Source organism: Polyodon spathula, chromosome 48 (assembly GCF_017654505.1).
Source record: "Polyodon spathula isolate WHYD16114869_AA chromosome 48, ASM1765450v1, whole genome shotgun sequence".
Taxonomy (NCBI): domain Eukaryota; kingdom Metazoa; phylum Chordata; class Actinopteri; order Acipenseriformes; family Polyodontidae; genus Polyodon; species Polyodon spathula.
The window spans coordinates 171,162-191,305 of record NC_054581.1 but is presented as its reverse complement, the minus strand read 5'-3'; the positions used below and the strand labels follow the sequence as shown (position 1 = coordinate 191,305).

General features: G+C 53.0%; 4 protein-coding genes across 6 annotated transcripts in view; 2 read left to right on the top strand and 2 right to left on the bottom strand.

The window, feature by feature from the left end:
- Positions 1 to 272: 272 nt before the first annotated feature.
- Positions 273 to 6,637, bottom strand: LOC121306565 (metallo-beta-lactamase domain-containing protein 1-like). 2 transcript variants are annotated; one of them, XM_041238362.1, is made up of 6 exons: positions 6,402 to 6,637; positions 5,250 to 5,711; positions 1,839 to 1,904; positions 1,571 to 1,725; positions 983 to 1,172; positions 273 to 698 (listed from the first exon to the last, which is right to left on the bottom strand). In XM_041238362.1, the coding sequence occupies exons 2-6, from the start codon at positions 5,700 to 5,702 to the stop codon at positions 687 to 689; spliced, it is 876 nt and encodes a 291-aa protein (XP_041094296.1). In that variant the 5' UTR covers positions 5,703 to 5,711; positions 6,402 to 6,637; the 3' UTR covers positions 273 to 686. The 2 variants fall into 2 exon arrangements, with proteins under 2 accessions (XP_041094296.1, XP_041094295.1); XM_041238361.1 differs by lacking the exon at positions 6,402 to 6,637 and adding an exon at positions 6,232 to 6,387 and having other exon boundaries at positions 274 to 698.
- An 84-nt stretch (positions 6,638 to 6,721) lies between these two features.
- On the bottom strand, positions 6,722 to 9,086 carry cnpy4 (canopy FGF signaling regulator 4). Its single transcript, XM_041238375.1, has 6 exons — positions 8,887 to 9,086; positions 8,374 to 8,500; positions 8,084 to 8,180; positions 7,857 to 7,979; positions 7,465 to 7,582; positions 6,722 to 7,371 (listed from the first exon to the last, which is right to left on the bottom strand). The coding sequence occupies exons 1-6, from the start codon at positions 8,978 to 8,980 to the stop codon at positions 7,217 to 7,219; spliced, it is 714 nt and encodes a 237-aa protein (XP_041094309.1). The 5' UTR covers positions 8,981 to 9,086; the 3' UTR covers positions 6,722 to 7,216.
- A 279-nt stretch (positions 9,087 to 9,365) lies between these two features.
- On the top strand, positions 9,366 to 18,457 carry taf6 (TAF6 RNA polymerase II, TATA box binding protein (TBP)-associated factor). 2 transcript variants are annotated; one of them, XM_041238323.1, is made up of 16 exons: positions 9,366 to 9,380; positions 9,559 to 9,722; positions 13,087 to 13,249; positions 13,635 to 13,721; positions 13,981 to 14,134; positions 14,237 to 14,293; positions 14,440 to 14,523; positions 14,666 to 14,805; positions 14,991 to 15,068; positions 15,347 to 15,448; positions 15,819 to 16,001; positions 16,647 to 16,721; positions 16,853 to 16,978; positions 17,129 to 17,302; positions 17,466 to 17,660; positions 17,970 to 18,457. In XM_041238323.1, exons 3-16 carry the CDS (start codon positions 13,094 to 13,096, stop codon positions 18,267 to 18,269), a joined length of 1,911 nt encoding a protein of 636 aa, XP_041094257.1. In that variant the 5' UTR covers positions 9,366 to 9,380; positions 9,559 to 9,722; positions 13,087 to 13,093; the 3' UTR covers positions 18,270 to 18,457. The 2 variants fall into 2 exon arrangements, with proteins under 2 accessions (XP_041094257.1, XP_041094256.1); XM_041238322.1 differs by lacking the exon at positions 9,366 to 9,380 and having other exon boundaries at positions 9,450 to 9,722.
- A 203-nt stretch (positions 18,458 to 18,660) lies between these two features.
- The window catches only part of LOC121306542 (calpain-5-like), a 9,427-nt gene continuing 7,943 nt past the window's right edge, over positions 18,661 to 20,144 (top strand). Inside the window, exon 1 of the mRNA XM_041238321.1 lies at positions 18,661 to 19,086. The gene's annotated coding sequence lies outside the window, so the exon portion shown is untranslated. The remainder of the gene's footprint in view (positions 19,087 to 20,144) is intronic.

Genomic DNA, 20,144 nt, shown 5'->3' with positions numbered 1-20,144 from the left:
GCGCAAACACCGCCTTGGAAACCAAACAACTGGCAGCTAGCAGCTCCAATCGCAGTCTCCCGTCCCCGGCAACCCTCTGAGCCTCAAGGCACCTTTCAGCAGCCCGTGTCCAGTCACTAAACTCAGATAGTGTCGCGCCTGACCCACTGTGCCGCAGTGTCTATTGAAATGTGTACAGGTGCAATTTTATTAAGGTTATTAATAATAGGTAGACGTGTAAGAAAAAAGCACTTCACTAAGATCAACTGAATTGAATTCATTCAGCCATATTATCATTATTATTATTATTATTATTATTAACACGAGTTCAGAGCGCTCCTGGGAAGAATGCAGCAGCTGCACGTTCTTGTGTATTGGCGCCCCCTTGTGGACATGCTGGCAAAGAGGAAATCTAAACGTGTTCTGATACCGGAGCCCTTCAATACATCTACCGTGTGCAAACCGGGGGCATCAAAATGAAACAACACACAGCTTTTTAAATCGAAATATCTTTAAATTTTACAAATACAGTAATTACAAAAGCAAGCATTCAAACAGTTTTCAGATATCTGTGCGTCGAAGCTTGAAGATCAGCGTCACTTCAGAATATGAACATGTTCCAGTTAATAAAGTCAGTGCTCTCTCTCAAAGCCCAGACCGGTCTGTGTTGGATTGGAACTGGGAGGATTCCAGACAGGTCTCCATATTCAAGCTCTTTGCTGTGAAGAGATAATATCACATTAGTGAACTCAGTCCAGCACAGTGCCTTCCTCACCCTTCAAACTCCTTTACCCCCTTGCCCCATGCACTCCCTCCTTTGCCCTCCTGCCCCCTGCAGTCACCCCCTTTACCCAGGCCCCCCCTTTGCCCCCCCCTTGCACCTCCCAACTTTTGAATCCCCTGCCCTCCCCTCCCCCCCCGGGGGGCCCCACCTGCAGTCAAACCTTGGGGACCCCCCCTGCCCCCCCCCCTTCAAACCCCCCTTTGCCCCCCCTGCACTCACCCCTTTGCCCCCGCAGGTGCCGCACAGGCACCCGAACAGCCCGTTCACTGCCTGGAATCCGCAGAGCAGCAGCTCGATGGCGCTGGCTACAGTGAGGATTGAGAAGAGCACCATGTTGAACTCCACCACATGCTTGGGCTCCTCACAGCGCTTCCACAGATCCCTGTCCACAAGGTAGCTCTCATTGCTCCTGAGAGACACACAGAGGCCAGGGAGTCACTGACACCACCCCCACAGAACACAGGGAACACACAGCCACTCTGAGGCTTGGAATGGGGTTTCAGGAGACTGGGTTTTAGGAGACTGGGTTTCAGGCCGCTAGCGGCACACCAGAGGAGAGTCTGGTTGGGTTTGATACAGCAAACCTCGAACTAGGTCTCCCGGGGGTCTCCTGGAACCAGGTTTAAAGCCGAGAAAAATATAGCTGAGGGGTCAGAAACACTGAGACCCCACACCCTGCTCAATAAAGAAGGCACTGCATGGGGCTGAGGGCTCAGTTACTAACACAGTGGTCCTGCACAGGAATAGCTCCTGTAGTTTCGGAAAAGGGAATTCCTGTTGAAGGAGGGAGGGAGGGGGGGCACTTACCCATAATACTTCTCGCTGAAGGGAGCTCCCCAAATAGGTTTCCCCTCGTACGAGAACAGGCAAGTGGGTCCATTCACCAAGCCCAGCAACGCCACAGCTAAGCTGTAGAGGGCGCCAGCGAACCCCACTGCAGCGAAGGCGATGGAGAGGAACATCTGCAACACAAACAGAGAGCAGAAGAAGTGAGCAGGAGCCAGGAGCCAGAAGCCAGGAGCCAGGAGCCAGGCTGACACTGTGAGAGTACCCTCCACCCCCTCTCCCCACTCACCCCACAGCGGTTGGCGCAGCAGCCAGCTCTCCCGGTAGCGTGGATGTGAATCGCTGGGATCAGAACCTGGAGAGAAAGAGGACGAGAGAATGAATAAGAGAGAACATTTGTTATTTTGCCAGCCCAGCGTTTACACGTGGAGCCCCCAAACCCGACCGTGTAGCTCTAATCTCAGCACTCACCAGAATTCCTGCTCCGATCAGCCCGCCCATGTATTTCACCTCTGTAGTGATCCTGTCCTCCTCGATGTATTTGGTGCTCCAGTCTGGGAAGAAGAGCAGGATGTTGCAGAGGACACTGATTACTGCTAAGGGGTACAGGGTCACCCCGATACACTTGGCACACTTTCCGGTACACATGGTGAACAGTCCGGCTCGGAGAGACAGTCTCTGGGATTGAAGCTCGGCTCAGTGCAGCTCTCTCTCTCTCGCTCTCTCTCTCTCTGACAGACACACCTGGGGTCTGAATGCAGGAACTGATTAATATATGCTCTGTCCACATCCGCCCCCAGTGATGCAGTCACACCATTGGTCTGTTTCCAAGAAGTGAGGACATTGACCCCAGGCAGTTCCCAATATCTAATCAGTGGGGTAATAAATTGATGATGCCACCCCCTGTACACAGGGCTGAGCTCCTGCAATGAACGAGCTCCACTGGAAAGTTATGCAACAGCAAACAGCAGCCAACGCCAACATTGAACCCTCTGCATTGCTCTTCTGTTAGACTCACAGTGAATCCTCTGCATTGCTCTTCTGTTAGACTCACAGTGAACTCCTCTGCATTGCTCTTCTGTTAGACTCATAGTGAATCCTCTGCGTTGCTCTTCTGTTAGACTCACAGTGAATCCTCTGCATTGCTCTTCTGTTAGACTCACAGTGAATCCTCTGCATTGCTCTTCTGTTAGACTCACAGTGGATTGCTCTTCTGGAATCCTCTGCGTTGCTCTTCTGTTAGACTCACAGTGAATCCTCTGCATTGCCTTCTGTTAGACTCATAGTGAATCAGGCAGGTGCGTAAGCAGGGAGAATGGATGAGATGGGAGAGTGTGGAACAACGCAAGATCGGCCAGCAAGACCTATGGACAATGGAACAGAGCAGGATCAGTTTCCTCACCATATCAACATATGATGTTCTCCCATCACCACAGAACCTCTGGGTAGGTAAGGATCCCTCCTGTCCCTTGTGTTCATCACCAGTAACACTAAGGCACATTTTGACAGGGTGTAAGGTGGGTTTTGGCGCCATGACCAGGTGCAGCAATGTTTGGCCTTAGCATTGGAAGACAAGCGTAACCTGACCAATAAGTTGCCACCAGTTCCATCAACGCATTACACACAATAGACAATATTCCTCCATCCAGGAGATCAACCACCAAGAAAAGGTGTTAAAATCAAGCCTCGCCCAGGACAACTGGGAGCTGCTAGAGACTGGAAGATGCTGGCAGATGCTGGTCAACGGCTTATTTTTCCATCTGAGATTGCCACCACTAACCTTCGACCAGACATTGTCTTGTGGTCTGGATCAGCAGGCCTTGTTCACCTGGTAGAGTTAACAATGCCATGGGAGGATGCTGTGGATGAGGTGTACGAGAGGAAGAAACTGCGGTGCGCTCAACTAGCTGCTGAAGCAGAACTGCGAGGATGGAGAGTCCGAGTTTACCCAGTGGAGGTGGGGTGTCGAGGATTTGTGGCACACTCTACAACCCGGTTTCTCAGACACATCGGGTTCAGTGGCCAAGAGTTGCGTCACACAGTGAAGAACTTATCTGAAGCAGCAGAAAGGAGCAGCAGCTGGCTGTGGTTGAGACGGAGAGATTCTGGATGGAGATCTCAAGCACAATAGAAAGAAAGCAACGCTGACGTACAGGTAAGTAAGCTGGGCTGAGCTGAGTGGGGGACGGAGGGGGGTGATGCTGGGACGCCAGAATCACTGTTGAGCCCTATCGAGATGTCGTGGGACAGAAGGTGCCCACTTGAAGACCCCAGAAATGTACCCTACTTAGCTCAATGCAGATGGTTGTCATGCTGATGCGCTGGGGAGACCGCACTGGGTTGATCCCCGGAGCCAGCATCGCAGCCATTGTGTGTGCCGATGCGCTGGGGGGGCAAAATGAGCCGATCCCTGGAGCCAGCATCACACTCCAGCCATCAACACCAGACAGAAGGATATCTATATCATCAGATGGAAAGCAACACAAACGGATGGAGATGCAGATGGATCACATTAGTTTACTGTAAAGCTACGTCTTAGCTGGTGCTTATCTTGGTGAGAGCCGAGTTCAAATCAGCATGAAATTCAACATCTACTCTCAAGTAATGGAAATGGACCTTTTTTAGTTGATTTGTTTGGCGTAGTTTAAGACTCAAAATCAAATTCTGAACGTGCCTGTGGTGCTACGGTCGCTTCGAGGACAGGCTGACTGAGCGAAATCAACCACGTTCTCTGACCTGGTAAAGTTGTTACACCAGAAAATGTTCATCAATTTTGGATTCGCGTTTCACCACAGGACAGCTCTGCTGTTTCAGGAGCAAGAAATAGCCATAATAGTGGGTAAGTATTATTATCAAGCTCTGGTTCCGGAGTGAGCCAGTGTCTTAGATGACCAAGTTTGGTACTCTTCACAAGGCATGGTTCAAATCCATTCCGGACCATTGGTCCCTTGGTAACCCCTGGCACCCATCCCACCCCTGGCAACCCATCCCACCCCCTCCCCACTCTCTGTATTTATGACAGACTCTGTTGTTAGCTGCAGGGAGCAGGTGGTGTGATGGGGAAGGGGGGGGGGGGGAGGGGGGCAGGTTTACAATCTGGTACCAGGCAGTGTGCTTGTAAACACTGATAGCCCAATGCTAGCGCTGCTTAGCAATGAACACAAGAGGAGGCAACGTTAGTGTCGCATGTGTTCACACGCTGCCTGTGCACTACAGTGTGTGTGAGCGTTACATTCCTTCACATGACAAGCAGCTGAAGGCAGACTCATCACGTCATTACTGACAGAAGCAAAGTTCAGGTAAATAAAGGTTTCGACACTTAATCAAGGCCAGTATTAATGCACTCTCTGTGAAGCAGTAAACGTTATCAAACTCTACAGCAACAACACATCCTTCAGCAACAACGACAGGGGACTCTGAGATAAAACGAGAATATCAGCTCAACAGAGCAGTGTGAGTCAGTCTCCGTACATTACTCGGGTAAGCCCCCCTCTTTACTGGGGGGTGCTGCCGTGTCTCTGTAGACCCTGAAGGGGGGCCCGTGTCCTGGAATGATGATGTCTGCGATCTCCAGCGCCCCCTGTCTGCTCCTCTCCTGCAGGGCAGGGTCCTGGCTCAGCCCCCTCCAGGACTCCTCGTCATGCTCACTCTCGAACAGATCCCCCGCCACCAGCACCACCCCCCCCTCGCAGCCCCTCACCAGCACGCTGGTGTCCCTGCCAGCGTGGCCCGGGGTGGGCACCACCTCCACGTGGGGGTCCAGGGCCAACGGCTGGCCCTCCCCCAGCCCGTGGCTCAGGTAGTGGTCTCCCTGGCTCACATCGCAGCCCACGGCCAGCGTGGCCCCTGGGAACAGGTTCAGGTTGCCCACGTGGTCCGAGTGGCCATGGGTGCAGATCACATGGCTCACATCCCCTGTCTGCAGCCCCCTCTCCGCCAGCCGGTCCAGCAGCAGCTGCCGGTCCCAGGGGCCCCCCGTGTCCACCACTATGACCAGGGGCCCCGTGAGCAGGGTGATGGAGCCGTCCGCCCGGCAGCTTCCGTCCGCCTCGCTGACGCAGTAGCCCTCCTTCAGCACCCACACAGTGTAGGGGTCCCCCCGGATCACACTGCGCCCCAGGGGCTCCGTGCGGACCGAGAGCGGGACACTCATCGCAGGGATCTGAAACCAACCAGGAGGGGAGAATCAAATAACAAACCTACCCATTAATATATCTTATATATAGTTTACTGGAGAATCACAGTGTGGACAGAATGGAGCAGAATACAAAGTGACAAGGGCAAATGTGTGAGTGTGACGTATACACACACGCACAGGTCCATATATCCCCCTCTGACTCTCCCCGTAGCTTCGTGCTGACCGAGTTTAATCGAACTTGATAAGCGGGTTTTCCTGGCTGATGGAAAATGTGACACATTTTTATTGTCATGTTATCTGATCTCTAAAAATAGTTCCAGAAGATAAGAGACTATCGCAGAACTGCATGCGCAGCTTTCCATATCTCGAAACGTCACCCTCAAGCTCAGAGAGAACACGAAGAAATACATTCGCACAAATTACACCAAAACACAGAAAGCAATTACCCGCCGACCCCGACAGAAACAGCGCACACTCAGCCCTGGAGGTAACCGTGCTACCCCACAGAGACCGTACTGAGACGAGAGAAAGATGACAGGCTTACCTTTCTCACTATAACGTCTCCCTCGGCGGAAGAAACGATATGAATGCGCTGCAGTCTCTCTGTGGGTTATAAGTGATTTGAGAGCTTGTCAACAAACCCACGCCTCACTCGAGAATCGTCTCAGCAGCCTCGCCATGCACGATTATTGAACCGGTAATTGATTCACTCACCCTGCCGGACGGAATCCTCCTCGTCACTGGAGTTCAAGAATTAATACGCGAATCTCGAAGCAGGAATCGTTTTATGTGTCGTAGATACTGACTCGTTTTAAAGCGGGGAATTTATGCATGTAAAAACACTGTGGAGTTTGCATTAATGTGAAGGCACGCTTACTACAGAAGACTTAAACTTCCACATAATTCACGGAAGGTTTTAAAACAGGACGCTTACCTTTCTAACACGGTCTTTAGCGCCCTCTGGCGTCTGACTGCAGTATTGAATTAGCAACTTTGCGACACACCTACTAAACCGCCAGGCAATAATATGCAGACACATTTTTTTTTTATTAGAAACATTTATATAACAGTTTGAAAAAATAAAAAGTTACAAAACACTGTGACCCATTGCCAGCACAACACAGAAAGCACCCTGCTAGTTGAGGTTTGTAATACAGGTAACAGAAGCCATTGCTCGCACAGTATTGCAAAAGAGAGAACGGACACGTGTTATAAAACACGCAGCGAGGGATATTAAAACTACAAAGACAAATACAAACGCTGCGAGGCGATATTCAAAATGCATTCTCTGCTCAGGAACGACCCTCCCCTTGACTCAATCCTGAGAACTCACAGCCAATCATGGAGCAAGCCCCTCCCCCCAGGCACAGGATTCTCAGTCCGGATTGGCAGAGACCCGACTCGACAGAGTTGTGAGATTGATCAGCTGCTGTAGGGACCGGACGAGCTCTGCTGGGTTGAGCGACCTCTTCCTTGCTGTTCTTCTGAATGATAGCACTGAGTCTCCCCTCCCCTTCTCTCCACTCCTCTCACAGCTCCCCTGCATCGTGCCCTGCGGCCCCCCCTCCTGACTTCTCTTCCCTCCTCTCCTCCTCTGTTGTTTTTTTCCTCCCTTTCTTCTCGCTCCGTCCTTCACTCGCTCTCTTCTTCCCCGTGTCACCCTTCCACTCCTCCCTCAGACACTCTGAGAGGAAAAAGGATAAAAAAAAGGAGGTGGCATCAGTGTTGAATTAAGACGGGGAGGGGGAGAGGGGAGAGAGAGTTACTGCAGCCTCACCCAGCTCAGTGCTCTGCAGGACGTGTTTCTCACACAGGAAGGACTCGAGCCGCTGGTCCTGGTGATGAAGATACCAGCTCTCCACAACCTCTTCATACTCCTCCAGTATCGCCTCGCACTGAAACACAGAGAGAAACACACAGAGCCCAGAGCTAGAACACAGAACAGCATCTCTCACCCCCCCCCCAGGGAATACCTGCTTCTTCAAGTCAGTGACCCCTGTCCCCACCCAGTCAGTGCCCTCCCCTTGTGTCCTGGCTCTCTGACTCCCCCTGCCCAGTCCCAGTTGGTACCTGCTTCAAGTCAGTGACCCCTCTCTCCCACCCAGTCAGTCAGTGCCCTCCTCTTGTGTCCTGGCTCTCTGACTCCCCCTGCCCAGTCCCAGTTGGTACCTGCTTCTTCATGTCAGACACCTCCACAGATGGCTCGTCCCACAGCTCATAGGGGATCCCCAGCTCCACCTTCACTCCCTTCTGCACCAAGTTCTTCAGAGTGGCCATGGTCTCACTGGTGCCCTGAGAGATGGCAGATACATTGAGAGAGAGAGAGAGAAAGAGAGAGAGAGAGGAGAGATAACAAAGGAACTCCTCTCTCTGCACACCCCACTCCACCCCCTCACCTTGGCATATCTCAGGCTGCCTGGCCTCTCTGCATGCACACTGTACTCCAGGATTCCCTGGCAGATGTTATCGAGGGCCTCTGCCAGCCGTGTCTCTCTGGGGAAAGAGTCAGAATCTCAGCTGGAGAGAATCAATACAACAACCATGCACCCCTCCCTCCCAGCCCTGCACTGGGGACCCTGCGCCCCTCCCTCCCAGCCTTGCACTGGGGACCCTGCGCCCCTCCCTCCCAGCCCTGCACTGGGGACCCTGCAACCCTCCCTCCCAGTCCTCCCAGTCCTGTACTCACGAGGTGTTGTATTTTATCTTGCGTTTCCTCACACCCGAGTCCAGCACCTGCCCCAGCTCCAGGACCTCCTTCGACTGGCTCGATTTTTCAAGAGCCGACTGCAGCTCAACAGTGAGGTACTTACACACTGAGAGAGAGAGAGACACTGCAAACTAATACACTTACACAGAGAGACTGCAAACTAATACACTTACACAGAGAGACTGCAAACTAATACACTTACACAGAGAGACTGCAAACTAATACACTTACACTGACAGAAACAGGCTCCATATCTACTCATGTCTAATCTATTCCTTCACCTCCTAGTCTCTCGTCAACCTGCCAGTTCTGCTGCTCTGTTGTCGCTTCCCTGGAAGTTGTATAACTGTTTTACTCGCCATGCACTTTGACTAGTGCGCAGGTTCATAGTGGGACGGTACCATATTCAACCAGCGCAATACAGTGATTATATTGCTGTGCTCTATGCAATCGCAATCTCACCCCCCCGGGTAATCACTCTCCCCGGCTCACCTTCACATCTGTTGGGAAGCCTCTCGTCTACTTCTGCCAGCAGAACGGAGCAGAAAAGACAAAGAAGGACGAGGAGGAAAACATGGTCCCTCATAACGGCGTCTCCACGTCAATATTGCTCAGAGCGCTATGCGGCTACACGCATACTTTCAGCCACATAAGCAACTGTAGAGCTGCGGGAGCGTCGGTACTGGAACTGGGCATGCGCTCTACGAGAGTGGAGTTACAGTAAGGGCACTGGGCATGCGCTCTACGAGAGTGGAGTTACAGTAAGGGCATTGGGCATGCGCTCTACGAGAGTGGAGTTACAGTAAGGGCATTGGGCATGCGCTCTACGGGAGTGGAGTTACAGTAAGGGCATTGGGCATGCGCTCTACGGGAGTGGAGTTACAGTAAGGGCATTGGGCATGCGCGCCGTTCCAGACCTGACGAAGTGATTTCCGAAACAAAGAAACAGGTCCTGGAAGCTAAAGGATATAAAAGCTAATGTATATGTATGTATATGTATACAGCACATGTTTGGTGAAATTGCTAGCACGTGGTGTATTTTAGTTTGTTACTCTTAACTCACAGTGCAGTTAATGAATTGTAGTTTATATTTGGTTAATCTCCACGTGATTAGATGTTGTGCTAATTGAAATGTGAATGTTTTGTTTGCTTTCACCCTGTCAGTTCCTGTTTCACAGACACGAGCAAAATGGCGGATTTTTAGAAAATATGTTCGGATCTCAAACAAGAGAAATTAAACTAGAAATTAAACAAGAGCCGTGAAGCTGCAAACACAGCGCGATTCCCGCGACTGCCCTCCGACATCCATTAACCGTTTAAACTGAAAGGTGAGTTTAAACTGTTCCTGCATTCAAAGATATATATGTATGCGTGTAAAATAATAATAGCAATACAGATTCTCCTGTAATTATTCTCGAAAACACCTAGAGGTTTCGGCGGGTCTCGTGTAGCGAGTGCGGGGCCGGTTTCGGCGGGGTCTCGTGTAGCGAGTGCGGGGCCGGTTTCATGCGGCCGGGAGTGTTGTTTTAGTAGTTGAATAATTCATTTCGGGTGGGGGGGGGGTTTCGTTTGAGGAGAGGCGCTCGAAGCTCAGTAACTCTGTCTCTCTCTCTCTCAGGGGGATCATGGCTGAGGAGAGGCGCTCGAAGCTCAGTAACTCTGTCTCTCTCTCTCAGGGGGATCATGGCTGAGGAGAGGCGCTCGAAGCTCAGTAACTCTGTCTCTCTCTCTCTCAGGGGGATCATGGCTGAGGAGAGGCGCTCGAAGCTCAGTAACTCTGTCTCTCTCTCTCAGGGGGATCATGGCTGAGGAGAGGCGCTCGAAGCTCAGTAACTCTGTCTCTCTCTCTCTCAGGGGGATCATGGCTGAGGAGAGGCGCTCGAAGCTCAGTAACTCTGTCTCTCTCTCTCAGGGGGATCATGGCTGAGGAGAGGCGCTCGAAGCTCAGTAACTCTGTCTCTCTCTCTCTCGGGGGATCATGGCTGAGGAGAGGCGCTCGAAGCTCAGTAACTCTGTCTCTCTCTCTCTCAGGGGGATCATGGCTGAGGAGAGGCGCTCGAAGCTCAGTAACTCTGTCTCTCTCTCTCTCAGGGGGATCATGGCTGAGGAGAGGCGCTCGAAGCTCAGTAACTCTGTCTCTCTCTCTCTCAGGGGGATCATGGCTGAGGAGAGGCGCTCGAAGCTCAGTAACTCTGTCTCTCTCTCTCAGGGGGATCATGGCTGAGGAGAGGCGCTCGAAGCTCAGTAACTCTGTCTCTCTCTCTCTCAGGGGGATCATGGCTGAGGAGAGGCGCTCGAAGCTCAGTAACTCTGTCTCTCTCTCTCTCAGGGGATCATGGCTGAGGAGAGGCGCTCGAAGCTCAGTAACTCTGTCTCTCTCTCTCTCAGGGGGATCATGGCTGAGGAGAGGCGTTCGAAGCTCAGTAACTCTGTCTCTCTCTCTCTCGGGGGATCATGGCTGAGGAGAGGCGCTCGAAGCTCAGTAACTCTGTCTCTCTCTCTCAGCGCAGCGCGATCCATGAGCTGAAGGTAGAGGTCGGTGTTCGATTAAGACTCCAGTCAACATACTGTTCTCTCGTTCTCTCTCGTGGGGGACGCATGAGTGTGATTTGGAGAGGCCAGTTCGACCCCAAGATCAGTAAAACTCTGGGGGATCATGGCTGAGGAGAGGCGCTCGAAGCTCAGTAACTCTGTCTCTCTCTCTCTCAGGGGGATCATGGCTGAGGAGAGGCGCTCGAAGCTCAGTAACTCTGTCTCTCTCTCTCTCAGGGGATCATGGCTGAGGAGAGGCGCTCGAAGCTCAGTAACTCTGTCTCTCTCTCTCTCAGGGGGATCATGGCTGAGGAGAGGCGTTCGAAGCTCAGTAACTCTGTCTCTCTCTCTCGTAGGGGGATCATGGCTGAGGAGAGGCGTTCGAAGCTCAGTAACTCTGTCTCTCTCTCTCGTAGGGGGATCATGGCTGAGGAGAGGCGTTCGAAGCTCAGTAACTCTGTCTCTCTCTCTCTCAGGGGGATCATGGCTGAGGAGAGGCGCTCGAAGCTCAGTAACTCTGTCTCTCTCTCTCAGGGGGATCATGGCTGAGGAGAGGCGTTCGAAGCTCAGTAACTCTGTCTCTCTCTCTCTCAGGGGGATCATGGCTGAGGAGAGGCGCTCGAAGCTCAGTAACTCTGTCTCTCTCTCTCTCAGGGGGATCATGGCTGAGGAGAGGCGTTCGAAGCTCAGTAACTCTGTCTCTCTCTCTCTCAGGGGATCATGGCTGAGGAGAGGCGCTCGAAGCTCAGTAACTCTGTCTCTCTCTCTCTCAGGGGGATCATGGCTGAGGAGAGGCGCTCGAAGCTCAGTAACTCTGTCTCTCTCTCTCTCAGGGGGATCATGGCTGAGGAGAGGCGCTCGAAGCTCAGTAACTCTGTCTCTCTCTCTCTCAGGGGGATCATGGCTGAGGAGAGGCGCTCGAAGCTCAGTAACTCTGTCTCTCTCTCTCTCAGGGGGATCATGGCTGAGGAGAGGCGCTCGAAGCTCAGTAACTCTGTCTCTCTCTCTCTCAGGGGGATCATGGCTGAGGAGAGGCGCTCGAAGCTCAGTAACTCTGTCTCTCTCTCTCTCAGGGGGATCATGGCTGAGGAGAGGCGCTCGAAGCTCAGTAACTCTGTCTCAGGGGGATCATGCTCTGTCTCTCTCTCTCTCGGGGGATCATGGCTGAGGAGAGGCGCTCGAAGCTCAGTAACTCTGTCTCTCTCTCTCTCAGGGGGATCATGGCTGAGGAGAGGCGCTCGGAGCTCAGTAACTCTGTCTCTCTCTCTCTCAGGGGGGATCATGGCTGAGGAGAGGCGCTCGAAGCTCAGTAACTCTGTCTCTCTCTCTCTCAGGGGGATCATGGCTGAGGAGAGGCGCTCGAAGCTCAGTAACTCTGTCTCTCTCTCTCTCAGGGGGATCATGGCTGAGGAGAGGCGCTCGAAGCTCAGTAACTCTGTCTCTCTCTCTCAGGGGGATCATGGCTGAGGAGAGGCGCTCGAAGCTCAGTAACTCTGTCTCTCTCTCTCTCAGGGGGATCATGGCTGAGGAGAGGCGCTCGAAGCTCAGTAACTCTGTCTCTCTCTCTCTCAGGGGATCATGGCTGAGGAGAGGCGCTCGAAGCTCAGTAACTCTGTCTCTCTCTCTCAGGGGGATCATGGCTGAGGAGAGGCGCTCGAAGCTCAGTAACTCTGTCTCTCTCTCTCTCAGGGGGATCATGGCTGAGGAGAGGCGCTCGAAGCTCAGTAACTCTGTCTCTCTCTCTCTCAGGGGGATCATGGCTGAGGAGAGGCGCTCGAAGCTCAGTAACTCTGTCTCTCTCTCTCAGGGGGATCATGGCTGAGGAGAGGCGCTCGAAGCTCAGTAACTCTGTCTCTCTCTCTCTCAGGGGATCATGGCTGAGGAGAGGCGCTCGAAGCTCAGTAACTCTGTCTCTCTCTCTCAGGGGGATCATGGCTGAGGAGAGGCGCTCGAAGCTCAGTAACTCTGTCTCTCTCTCTCAGGGGGATCATGGCTGAGGAGAGGCGCTCGAAGCTCAGTAACTCTGTCTCTCTCTCTCAGGGGGATCATGGCTGAGGAGAGGCGCTCGAAGCTCAGTAACTCTGTCTCTCTCTCTCTCAGGGGGATCATGGCTGAGGAGAGGCGCTCGAAGCTCAGTAACTCTGTCTCTCTCTCTCTCAGGGGGATCATGGCTGAGGAGAGGCGCTCGAAGCTCAGTAACACGCTGCTCCCCACGGAGTCGATGAAGGCCATCGCAGAGTCCATCGGGGTCTCTCAGATGCAGGAGGAGACGTGCCAGGTGCTGAGTGAGGAGGTCAGCTACCGGATCAAGGAGATCTTACAGGTCTGAGCACTCACTCTGTCTGTCTGATGAAACTGTCTCTGTCTATCTGAACTGTCTGTCTGTCGATCTGATTAGACACACTGTGTGCGCATGCAGCACAATGTCCGAGCATGACCTAAATCAGCCCAGGCTATGATTGATGTGTGCTGCTGTTGGGATTGCATTTGTGTCTGTGGTCTCAGTGTGTTTTCATTGTGTGTGTTTGTGTTCTCTGTGTGTCCGTGGTCTCGGTGTGTTTTCAGTGTGTGTCTGTGTGTGTGTTCTCTGTGTGTGTGTCTGTGTTCTCAATGTGTCTGTGTTCTCTGTGTGTCCATGGTCTCAGTGTGTTCTCATGGTCTCAGTGTGTTCTCAGTGTGTCTGTGTTCTCAATGTGTTGTGTTTTCAGGACTCTTTGAAGTTCATGCATCATGGTAAGAGGCGCAAGCTGATGACAAGTGACATCGACTACGCTCTCAAACTGAAGAACGTCGAGGTGAGGAGCCGTCCCGTTCTCTCTCTCTCTCTCTCTCTCTCTCTCCATCTCATCCACCATGCCTCTTTCCTCATCTTCTCCCCTCTCTCGCGCCACGTTCTCTCCCCCTGTCCTTTCCCCTTTCTGTGTTTTGAATGCTCTCTCCCCAGTCCCTGTGTCTCTGTGTTTATGAATGCTCTCTCCTCAGTCTCTGTGTTTATGAATGCTCTCTCCTCAGTCCCTGTGTCTCTGTGTTTATGAATGCTCTCTCCCTCTGCAGCCCCTCTATGGTTTCCATGCTCAGGAGTTCATCCCTTTCCGTTTCGCCAGCGGGGGCGGTAGAGAGCTGTACTTCTACGAGGAGAAGGAGGTGGACCTGAGTGACATCATCAACACGCCCCTTCCCAGGGTTCCGCTCGACGTGTCCATGAAAGGTAACACTTCCTGTTCAGATAAAGAATCTGCCTACTGTGACACCAGCCATACTGGCCCCTGTAACCACGCTTACTTCCTGTGTTTCCTGTCTCCCTTTGCAGCCCATTGGTTAAGCATCGAAGGAGTGCAGCCAGCCATTCCAGAGAACCCGCCCCCAGGTGAGAGCATCATGGGAGTTGTAGTCCATTGTGATGTGCCTGCTGGTTTGTTAGGCACATCACATTGGACTACAACATGGTATAGCGTTTGTCGAAAGGGATAAGTGTCTGCTCTGTGTTTTGAGTCGTGTCTTCTCTGTTCTCAGCCCCGAAGGAGCAGCAGAAGGCCGAGTCCACTGAGCCGCTGAAGGCTGTGAAACCCGGACAGGAAGAGGAGGGGCAGCTGCAAGGTAAACGTCAAGGAGCCGCGGACATTAAGGGTGCATTTCCTGTTTCAGCCCTTGAACCCAGTGCAGACCGCAGGCAGGCAGGCTCTGCGCACAACACAGAGTCTGTCTAAATATCTGCTGCGGTCTCTCCTCCCTTTCTCAGGTAAAGACAAGAAGAAGCTGCTGGAAGGCTCTGCTATGAAGCTGAAGCCACGCAGCACCCACGAGCTGTCAGTGGAGCAGCAGCTTTATTACAAAGAGATCACTGAGGCATGCGTGGGCTCCTGTGAGGCAAAGAGAGCCGTGAGTATCCCTACTGTGTAGAGAGGAGCGAGAGTCATTACTGTCTAGAGAGGAGCGAGAGTCATTACTGTTTAGAGGAGTGAGGGTTAGGTTAGGGTTGCTGGCTGTAAAGGAGAGGAGTCTCCTATATAATCGATTTTAAAGCAGCAGTGTCTGTGCACGTGTCTCCCCTCTCTCTCCTCCAGGAGGCACTGCAGAGTATCGCTACAGACCCTGGGCTCTACCAGATGCTACCCAGATTCAGCACCTTCATATCGGAGGGAGTGAGTGCTGCAAGCAGCCCTCTGTGTCTCTGTGTGTGTGTGTGTCAGTCTCTCTGTGTGCATCAGTCTCTGTGGTCGGACACACGTAGTCAGAGACACACACACCAGTCAGAGAGTCACACACACAGTGGTGTCACGCCTGTGTGCATCAGTCTCTGTGTGTGTCAGTCTCTCTGTGTGTGTCAGCCTGTGTGCATCAGTCTCTGTCTGTGTCAGTCTTTCTGTGTGTGTCTCTGTTTCTCACTGTCGCTCTGTATCCCTCTCTTCCCCTCTCTCAGGTGCGTGTGAACGTCGTGCAGAATAACCTGGCTCTGCTCATATATCTCATGCGGATGGTGAAAGCCCTGATGGACAATCCCACTCTCTACCTGGAGAAATACGTAAGCACTGCCCTGCCCGCCGTCCCCGCCCCATGCAATCACACCACTGCTCCAGAGAGGAGAGCTGCAGAATAGCTCAGATTGAAATGCAGGCATGATGCTACGGCAGAACAATCACAGGCTGCTTCAGACTTCAGTGCTGCGAGACGAGAGAGAGAGTTCAACCCGGATCGGACAGTCGGAGACTAGAAATCTCGATCTCCCTCGGTGACGGTCGCACAGCTGAGCTGTGAAGCAGCCTTTGAGTGCGGTGATACAGAACAGAACAAACATTACAATTACCTTGAAATGTCGCTTCAGGGACATGAGCGTGACTCTCTCTCTCTCTCTCTCTCTCTCTCTCCCCTCCCTTTCCTCCTCTCCTCCTCAGCTCCACGAGCTCATCCCAGCAGTGGTTACCTGTATAGTGAGTCGACAGCTGTGCCTGCGCCCCGACGTGGATAATCACTGGGCTCTCCGGGACTTCGCCGCGCGGCTCATGGCTCAGAGCTGCAAGACGTTCAGCACCACGACCAACAACATCCAGTCGAGGATCACCAAGACATTCACCAAGGTACCTCTCCCTCCCTCCCTCCCTCTCAGAGCTGGCTGGATGAGACGACAGTGTGTGTTATTTTCTCTCTGTCTCTCTCTCAGAGCTGGCTGGATGAGATGACAGTGTGTGTTATTCTCTCTCTCTATCTCTCTCAGAGCTGGCTGGATGAGAGGACAGTGTGTGTTATTCTCTCTGTCTCTCTCAGAGCTGGCTGGATGAGACAACAGTGTGTGTTATTCTCTCTCTATCTCTCTCAGAGCTGGCTGGATGAGATGACAGTGTGTGTTATTCTCTCTCTCTATCTCTCTCAGAGCTGGCTGGATGAGAGGACAGTGTGTGTTATTCTCTCTGTCTCTCTCAGAGCTGGCTGGATGAGACAACAGTGTGTGTTATTCTCTCTCTATCTCTCTCAGAGCTGGCTGGATGAGATGACAGTGTGTGTTTTTCTCTCTGTCTCTCAGAGCTGGCTGGATGAGATGACAGTGTGTGTTTTTCTCTCTCTGTCTCTCAGAGCTGGCTGGATGAGATGACAGTGTGTGTTATTCTCTCTATCTCTCTCAGAGCTGGCTGGATGAGATGACAGTGTGTGTTATTCTCTCTGTCTCTCTCAGAGCTGGCTGGATGAGATGACAGTGTGTGTTTTTCTCTCTCTGTCTCTCTCAGAGCTGGCTGGATGAGAAGACTCAGTGGACAACTCGTTACGGCTGCATCGCTGGGCTGGCTGAGTTGGGGCATGATGTGAGTAAAACCACCACGGTGGGGGGGGGGTGGTGTTGAGTAGAGTGTGTGTAGGGTCTGTGTCACACTGAGTGGAGGGGCTGTGTGTATAGGCACTGTGTTCCTGCATTAACTCTGCTGTTCTCTCTCAGGTTATTAAGACCCTGATTATCCCGAGGCTGCAGGTGGAGGGCTCTCGGATCAAAGCTGTAAATGAGGGGCCGATCATCGGCAACATTGACAAGATCGGAGCCGACCATGTGCAGAGCCTGCTGCTGGTGAGCGTGTCCCCCTATCTCTGTGTGTGAGTGTCCCCCTGTCTCTGTGTGTGAGTGTCCCCCTGTCTCTGTGTGAGCGTGTCCCCCTGTGTCTGTGTGTCTGTGTATATTTGCAGCTAAGCGCTCCTCTCTCCCCTCCCCTCTGTGCAGAAGCACTGTGCCCCGGTCATCGCTAAGGTGCGCTGCCCCCCTGATAACCAGGAGCAGTACCGGGTGGAGTACGGCTACCTGGGTCCCATGCTGTGCACACACGTGGTGAAGGCAAGAGCACAGGCAGCCATGCAGGCACAGCAAGTGAACAGGACCACACTCACCATCACACAGGTCTGTGTACACACTGCATTGTATCTGAGCCCAGCCACGCTCTCCTCTCATTCTGTCTCTCTCTCGCTCTCTGTCTCTCCTCACACTCTCTCTCTCTCACACACTCCCCCTCATTCTCTCTCGCTCTGTCTCTCCCCTCACGCTCTCTCTCTCTGTCTCTCAGCCCAGACCCACTCTGACGCTGTCTCAGGGGGCTCAGTCTTCCAGGACCCCCAGTATCATCAAGGTTCCCAGTTCCATCACGCTGCCCATGCAGACACTGGTCTCCGCGCGACCTTCAACCCCCACCCAGCCCTCGCCGCCGCCCACAAAGTTCATTGTGATGTCATCGAGCACGGGCAGCACCACAACACAGCAGGTACAGGTTCCATTTCCTGTAGGCTGCTGTGTGTGTATCTGGGTGTAGTGATTCCTATAGGCTCTGTGTGTGTATCTGGGTGTAGTGATTGCTATAGGCTGCTGTGTGTGTGTGTATCTGGGTGTAGTATTACAGATGATACACAGGTACTCTTCCAGTGTCGGTACAAGTATTATTACACATCGGAGTTTGTACAAAAAAAAAAAAGATTTCACATACCTAAAACGTTTTAGGTATAAATCTCAAATAAATCTCTCCCTGTTTCCCTCTCTCCTCCTCTCTCCCTGCTTCCCTCTCTCCTCTCCCCAGGTGATCACTTTAAGCTCTGCTCAGTCCTCGGTCACCAGTACGTCTCCAGTCACCTCCACAGTTCCCAGTCTGCAGCCGCTGGTGAAGCTGGAGGGAGGGCACACACAGGGGGCGGGGCCTCTGTCAGGAGGGGGCGGGGCCTCACGCACAATGCAGAAGTACATTGTTGTGTCACTTCCTCCCGCTGGAGACAACAAAACACTGACCCCCTCCCTGGAGTCAAACAGTGCGACCAGTGTCAAACTGGAGAGAGACGACAGCCCTGCTACTGGGAACCAGTCCCCCCAGCCTTCCCACTGAGAGAGAGAGAGGGGTTCCCCTGTTTGCAGCCCTCTTTCATATCTGTGTCTGCCCTCGCCCTCGGCTCTGGTTCCAGGACTTTAGCATGCTGGACTTGCAGCTGCATGTTTGCACAGACCAGATCCCTCATTATAATCACCTGGACCTGTTTTGAATAAACCTTTTATTGTTTGTTTCTTTTCCCTGAACTGCTTGTTGCGTTTATTTGTATGAATCTGTTTGAGACCATCCCAGGAAAGCAATGCTGTGCACACGCGTGTGTGTCAGTGCGTGCATGTGCGCGCGCGTTTTGAGATCATGAATAAGAATCTGGATCATCAGGTCTGACCACTGAGCCTGTATCGCACCCAGCCACAGAGACAGAGAGAGTACACTTTAAGAAAGAACAGAAGGGAGTGTCGCTGTTCAGTCAACAGATGGATAGAAGTGAAGTGTTTAGCACTGCGCTGCCCGAAGGCTAGCCTGCCAGTCACTGCAACAGTAAAACATTCTTTATAGACAGATAGATGGCGGTACAGCTTGTTGGACTCTGTGCCTACACATTCTAGCATTGATCCTCAACTGGAAAACTACTTTGAGATTAAATATTTAACTCAACGAAACAAACGCTGCCTGCCTGTCTGCCTCGGCTGTGCAGCAGTGAAAGGGTTAACAGCGCAATGTCATTCTGGCTTCGGGTGTCAGGGCCAGGAGGAGAGAGGGGGAGGGGGAGAACACTTCTACCAACTCAGAAACAGCCAGCAGACACATGAAACTGAAGAGAAGGAAGGAGAGACGGTGTTCCTGTGAAAACACAGAACGCTGTGTGGAACAGCAAGTGTGTATCCCAGCCATTGAGAATGCATGTGTGTGTCTCTGGAGGGAACTGCTGCTGAAAAGGACAGCGTATTTTATTTGTGTGTGTGTGTGTGTGAGGGAGAGTGCTGGACGGGTGTGTGTGTGTGTGTATGTATGAGGGAGAGGGCTGGGCGGGGGTGTGTGTGTATGAGGGAGAGGGCTGGGCGGGGGTGTGTGTGTGTGTAGTGTGTGTGAGTGTGTGGGGGCTGGGTACAGGGTGTGTGTGGTGTGTGTAGGGAGCAGGTGATGGGCGTGGGGGGTGTGTGCTGTGATGTGAGGAGAGAGAGCGTGGGCGGGGGTTGTGTGTGATGTTGCAGGGAGAGGGCTGGGAAGGGGGGTGTGTGTGTGTGTGAGGGAGAGGGCTGGGCGGGGTGTGTGTGTGTGTGAGGGAGAGCGATGGGCGGGGGTGTGTGTGTGTGAGGGAGAGCGATGGGCGGGGTGTGTGTGTGTGTGTGAGTGTGTTGTGTGTGAGGGGAAGAGGCTGGGGGTTGGGGGGTGTGTGGGTGTGTGTGTGTGTGAGGGAGAGGGCTGGGCGGGGGGTGTGTGTGTATGAGGGAGCATCGGGGGGAGCGTGTGGGCGTGGCGTGGGTGTGTGTGATGGTTGTGTTGAGGGCGAGTGGCGAGGGGCCGGGTGTGTGTGATGAGTGAGAGCGATGGGCTGGGGCAGCTGTGTGTGGTGAGGGGAGAGCGATGGCAGGGCGTGTGAGCTTTCGCTTTCAGGGGGTGTGTGTTGTGTTGTGGGGGAGACACATGCCAGGAGGGCACTTGGGGGGGGTGGTGGGTTGTGTTGGTGGCGAGGGGCCCTAGGTGTGCTGTGTGTGTGTGTTGTGTGTGTGTGGATAGCTGACACAGGGCGATGTGCGGGCGGGTGTGTTGTGTGTGTGTGTGAGGAGAGCGAGTGAGCGGGGGGTGCGTGTGTGAGGAGAGCCGATGGGCTAGGGGTGGTGTGTGTGTGTGTGTGTGAGTGTGTGATGGGAGGGAGTGTGTGTGTGTGAGGGAGAGCGATGGGCGGGGGTGTGTGTGTGTGTGTGAGGGAGA

Bases quoted from the DNA above. Each gene is read 5' to 3' on its own strand.
- LOC121306565 (XM_041238362.1), bottom strand. From the start codon at position 5,702: ATGAGTGTCCCGCTCTCGGTCCGCACGGAGCCCCTGGGGCGCAGTGTG. The intron at 1,726-1,838 runs GTGAGTGGGGAG...TTTGTGTTGCAG, and splicing joins GCTGCGCCAACCGCTGTGGG to ATGTTCCTCTCCATCGCCTT. The intron at 1,173-1,570 runs GTAAGTGCCCCC...TGTGTCTCTCAG, and splicing joins TTCAGCGAGAAGTATTATGG to GAGCAATGAGAGCTACCTTG.
- cnpy4 (XM_041238375.1), bottom strand. From the start codon at position 8,980: ATGAGGGACCATGTTTTCCTCCTCGTCCTTCTTTGTCTTTTCTGCTCC. The intron at 8,181-8,373 runs GTGAGTACAGGA...CTCTTTCCCCAG, and splicing joins AAGATAAAATACAACACCTC to AGAGACACGGCTGGCAGAGG. The intron at 7,980-8,083 runs GTGAGGGGGTGG...GCCATCTCTCAG, and splicing joins GCAGCCTGAGATATGCCAAG to GGCACCAGTGAGACCATGGC.
- taf6 (XM_041238323.1), top strand. From the start codon at position 13,094: ATGGCTGAGGAGAGGCGCTCGAAGCTCAGTAACACGCTGCTCCCCACG. The intron at 15,449-15,818 runs GTAAGCACTGCC...TCTCCTCCTCAG, and splicing joins CTCTCTACCTGGAGAAATAC to CTCCACGAGCTCATCCCAGC. The intron at 16,002-16,646 runs GTACCTCTCCCT...TGTCTCTCTCAG, and splicing joins TCACCAAGACATTCACCAAG to AGCTGGCTGGATGAGAAGAC.